At 46.0% G+C, this 5,107-nt stretch overlaps 1 protein-coding gene across 1 annotated transcript; it reads right to left on the bottom strand.

The window, feature by feature from the left end:
* On the bottom strand, positions 1-4,542 carry LOC130676938 (uncharacterized). The gene is made up of 3 exons (XM_057483446.1): positions 3,838-4,542; positions 3,672-3,750; positions 1-3,206 (listed from the first exon to the last, which is right to left on the bottom strand). The coding sequence occupies exons 1-3, from the start codon at positions 4,540-4,542 to the stop codon at positions 1-3; spliced, it is 3,990 nt and encodes a 1,329-aa protein (XP_057339429.1).
* Between the last annotated feature and the right edge of the window lie 565 nt (positions 4,543-5,107).

The following is a 5,107-nucleotide window of genomic DNA, read 5'->3' as shown; positions in this document are numbered from 1 at the left end:
CTAGAACATTTGTTGTAATTGTTGCCAGCGTGACAACGTAGTGGTATTGTTTTCCAGTAGTGAAGGTCCTGGTACAGCGATTAGCGGTTCACCGATGAGAAAGTGTCCAGGAGTCAAAGCGGTTAAGTCTGCAGGATCTTCGGATAGCGGAGCGATCGGTCTTGAGTTTAATACAGCCTCAATCTGCGTTAAAACTGTAGCGAGTTGGTCGTAAGTCAATATCGATTCACCAGTAGTTCGAATGAGATGGAACTTGATTGACTTGACGGCTGCTTCCCACTTGCCACCAAAATGGGGAGCACTTGGCGGGTTGAACTTCCAGTCTGTGCCATCTGTAGCGAGTAAATACTGAAGTTCCCGTAGCTGTCTCGATCCTGCTGCGAATTCTCTCTTTAGCGTAGCGTCTGCTCCTACAAAATTTGTACCACAGTCCGAGTATAGGGTACTGCAGGCGCCTCTCCGATTAGTAAATCTTCTAAATGCTGCGACGAAAGCGTCAGTAGAATAATCGGTGACAATTTCAATGTGTATAGCGGAGGTAGCGAGACATACAAAAACAGCGATCCAACCTTTATAGGTTTTCGCACCTCGACCTTGAAATGTCTTCAGTGCTACTGGCCCAGCGTAATCTATTCCCGTGTGTAAGAATGCTTTCGATGGTCTTACACGAGCGGATGGCAATTGTCCCATTAGTTGTTGTGCACGAACACCTCTATGTCTCGTGCACACGACGCAGCGAAGAATGTGAGACCTGACTGGAACACGCCCACCTTCTATCCAGACAGATCTCCGTAGATCAGCGAGAGTCAATTGAGTTCCCCCATGGAATGTTTTTTGATGCGAATGTTCTATGAGTAGCGTACTTAAGCGTGATGATCTTGGTAAAATAGCTGGATTTTTCTGATCATCATCCAGTAGCGAATTCTTCAAGCGACCGCCGACTCTGAGTACTCCAATGTAGTCGACGTAGGGAATCAATTTAGCGAGATGATGATTTCGTTGTAGAGAATCACCATCTTTCAGTAGTTTCAGCTCTTGCGAATAGTACTGACTTTGCGTATACTTGATCAGCAAAGTTTTAGCGAGTTCCAGGTCGACTGTAGATAGTGGTGTGGCCAGTGTGGACTGTGGCACTTTTTTAAATTTAGCGATGGCACGTAGACAGATTCCAAGCGTGCGAAGTAGTGGTGACAACTTAGAGAATTTGTCCAATAGCGTATGTAGCGGGTGTGAATCTGCCTTGAAGATGGTAAAAACCAGACCTGGACGTTCTTCAAGATGTGATACCGTCTGAGTAGGGATGTCAAAAGATGGCCAGTTTTCTTTTGATTGTCTGAGCCACTTAGGTCCCGTCCACCATAGCGAATGCTGTTCTAGTTTAGCTGCTGTTAAACCTCTCGAAGCGCAGTCAGCTGGGTTGAGTTTCCCAGGAACAAAATCCCAGTTGACACTTGGTAGCGATTCCTGAAACTTGGTAACTCTGTTGCGAATGTAGACTTTCCATCTAGCGGGGTTGTTTCGTATCCACGTTAAGGATACAGCGGAGTCTGTCCACATGAAAATTGGTACATTTTCAAGCTTCAAGACATTCTTGATGTAGAGTACCAGTTGAGCGAGTAAGACAGCGGCGTTGAGCTCCATTCTTGGTATTGAAATTGGTTTCAGTGGTGCAACTTGTGTTTTGGCACACACTAGCGAAATATTGAAGCTTCCTGTAGCGTCAGTAACCTTTAAGTAGACGACAGCAGCCATAGCGAGTTGAGAAGCGTCAGAGAATCCATGTAATTCAATCGATACACCAGTTCTTACATGATTCCAGCGAGGTATCTGAATCTTCGAGATCTGATGTAGTTCATCTCGAAACAAAGTCCACTTTTGAAGAAGCAACGGTGATAGCGTAGCATCCCAATCGAAGTTCTGCAGCCATAGCTTCTGCATGAACATCTTGGCTCTTACGATGATAGGTGCCAAAAACCCAAGCGGGTCGAACAAGCAAGCAATTTCAGATAAAATTGTGCGTTTAGTAGTTGGAGATGCTTCTGGTAGCGAATAACCGAATTGGAATTTATCTTGAGTAGAATTCCAGGTTAAACCGAGCACCTTTACTGTAGTATCCCCAAGTTCTCGTGGTGTATCTTCTTGGGTTTCCACTGGAGCGACTTGAGACAATAATTCTGTTGAATTACTTGCCCATTTTGCAAGCGGAAAGCATCCTGCGGCACACATATTTTTTGTATCGAGAGCAACTTCAATTGCCTCAGCGAGTTCGTCTGCGCCTCCATAGATGTCATCAACGTAGCGGGTGTTTGTCAGCGGTTCAACAGCCTTTGGAAATTTATTTCCTTTATCTTCAGCGAGTTGTAAAAGTGCTCTTCCAGCGAGATATGGAGCTGATGTGGTTCCATAAGTAACCGTAGCGAGTGCAAATACTATTGGGATGTCATCCTCGTCAAACCAGAGTATGCACTGAAGATGATGATCTTCCTTGTCAACTGCAATCTGACGAAACATCTTAGTTACGTCAGTAGCGAATAGATAGCGGTGACAGCGAATGCGAATCAGTACATCACTGATGTCAACTTGAATCTTGGGGCCCACATGGAGTATCTCGTTAATTGATACGCCTGATGTCGTTTTCCATGATCCATTGAATACCACCCTGAGCTTGGTGGTAGTGCTCTGTTCTTTAAGAACCCCATGATGAGGCAACATGTAGCTGTTTGGTGGTAAATCCTTTAATTTTACGCGTCTCATGTGCCCCAAGTCTTCATATTCTTTCAAGACGTCGTAGTATAACTTCTTGTAGATTGGATCATTATCCAGACGTTTGCGAAGACGTAGTAAAGCGTATTGTGCAGCTCGTAGCGAGTCACCCAGTTGACTTGGAGGAGATTTAAGCGGCAAGCGAACGACATATCGACCATCAGTCTGTCTGTAGTGTGTATTGACAAAGTGTTGTTCACACTTTTCTTCATCTTCATTGTAGTGTATAGCGAATTCTGTCTGTGGTTCTTCTTGGTACCAAAACTTGCTCAGCAAGTCTTGTAATTGATCATCAACAGTAACATGATGACCATAAGCTGTCAATTTTGATGTAGCGGTGTCCACAGATCCATAGATGATCCAGCCAAGCGTCGTTGACTGAGCGATTGGGTCATTGTTATTACCCTTCCTTATTTTAGCGTTGATTATGTGTGCAGCTGGTGCTGCACCCAGAATGATGTCAATAGGTCAAGATGTTAAGAAGTCTGGATCAGCGAGTTGTAGACCGTTTATGTGCGGCTATTTCTTGTTGGTTAGCGTGAATGACGGCAAGTTCACCGTCAATAGAGCAAGCACATGAGCTTGGATAGTAATAGAAGCGGAACTATGTAGCGAATGCAGCAACACCTGGCATGATCCAAGTGAATGTCCGGCTGACACATTACCAATCCCTCGTAATGGTATAGCTGCCTTGTTTAGTGGTATATTCAACTTCTTAATTAGCGAATGCGTCACAAAGGATAACTCCGATCCTTGATCAATAAGTACACGGGCAGTACATGTACTTCCTGTTAGCGAATTCAACTTAACGAGCGCGGTAGCGAGTAATACATTGAGCGAATGAGCTGAAAGCAGACTAGGTTAGCGAATTCAAAACAAAAGTTATCAAAATTGGAACTATTTGTTACCTTGTGGTGGTACAGTCGGTTCCTGTACTGATTTAGCGACAGCACCATCATCGATGTGTGTCGATGTATGATGTGGCTTCTGACAGTGTTAACATCTATCCTTAGTCTTGCAGTCAGCAAAGCGGTGGCGTCCCAAGCAGTTGTAGCATAGCCGGTAGTGATAGACCATCATCTTCCGGTTTTGTGGCGACGCCTCTTGGTAACTGGGGCAAAACAACACAAAGTGTTTTTGCTTGCAAATAGGACACAGTCCTGGTTCACTCGTCTTCTCTTTCGGAGTGAAAGCGTTATAGCTGGCGCCTCCTCTCGAAGTAGATACCTTGGAGGGGGTAGCGGATTTACTCGTGGCACTACCGGCCTTGTTGGTAGCGGCTGATCGCGAATATGTCTTCGGTGGTTGTGGTCGGTCGGTAACTGCCTTTGATTGAGTTGAGGAAGCTCTTGCGCCAACGCCCGAATTTTCCCAAGCACGTACTTTGGCCTTCAGCATATCGTGCAGCTGCTGGTAGGTCGGGAATTCGTTAGAGAGTCCTAGCGAGGCCATCCACTCCACACGGAGGTCTTCTGGCAAACAGTGTACCGTCAAGCGAATCAAAAACGGATCAGAATCGTTGATTGGTACTCCCAAGGCAGCGATGGCGTCCAGCGACTTCTTATTAGCGAGTAACAAGGCGTCGAGATCGGCAGCGGAGTGGCCAGTTAGCGGTTGTCGGTACAGTAATTCATCGACATGCATGTCGAGTAACCTGCGTGGGTTGGTGTAGCGAGTGTTTAATAGTTCCCAAGCCGATTGAAACGCGTCATCCGTGACTTGTATGTTAGCGATTAACGACGCGGCCTCACCTTTGACCTGGGGTTTCAGGTAATGCATCTTCTGTGAGCCGGTAAGCGAATCTTCATGTATGACCAGAGAGGTGAACAAGTCCTTGAACGAGTCCCACTCGTCATATGAACCCTAGAACGTCGGCAATTTTATTTGAGGTAGGTTCGCTTTGTGCGCACCTCCGAAATACGCAGTTTGGTCGTGGTTGATGGCTTGAGGCTCTGGAGCGGGTTTAGCTGCGTTGAGTCTCACCAGGAGTTCGGTGTACACTAAACTAGCGGTACCAAACGCGTTACCTGTATAGTATTCGTTTTCGACGATCTCTGGAATTTCATCAAAAATTCTCTCATGAGTTGTGTTGGAGCGAGACCACAAATCATTGAGGAAAGCGAGTTCAGCGTCGATAGCGGGTGCACCTTGAGTAGCGAGTACGGCGTCGGTCAAGCGGTTGGACATATTGCGCATCGTGTCGATGCGGTTCATTTGAAGAGCGACTTGGGCTTCGGCGGCCATCTTGATTGCACGACACTCACAAAATGGACGCGACAAGTGAAAACCGACGCTAAGTTTTCGATCTTAAAATTCTAACTGTCTTTATTACACCGGTGTGTAA

The sequence above is a fragment of the Microplitis mediator genome, chromosome 11, assembly GCF_029852145.1.
Source record: "Microplitis mediator isolate UGA2020A chromosome 11, iyMicMedi2.1, whole genome shotgun sequence".
Taxonomy (NCBI): domain Eukaryota; kingdom Metazoa; phylum Arthropoda; class Insecta; order Hymenoptera; family Braconidae; genus Microplitis; species Microplitis mediator.
Note: the sequence above shows the minus strand (reverse complement) of the source record. Positions and strands in the feature narration are given on the sequence as shown.

What these genes read in the sequence shown, in the direction of transcription:
- LOC130676938 (XM_057483446.1), bottom strand. Translation starts at nt 4,542, where the DNA reads ATGCATTACCTGAAACCCCAGGTCAAAGGTGAGGCCGCGTCGTTAATC. An exon ending in CACAAAACCGGAAGATGATG is followed by an intron (nt 3,751 to 3,837) that starts GTCTATCACTAC and finishes TAACACTGTCAG; the next exon opens with AAGCCACATCATACATCGAC. An exon ending in ACCGACTGTACCACCACAAG is followed by an intron (nt 3,207 to 3,671) that starts GTAACAAATAGT and finishes TTCTGGGTGCAG; the next exon opens with CACCAGCTGCACACATAATC.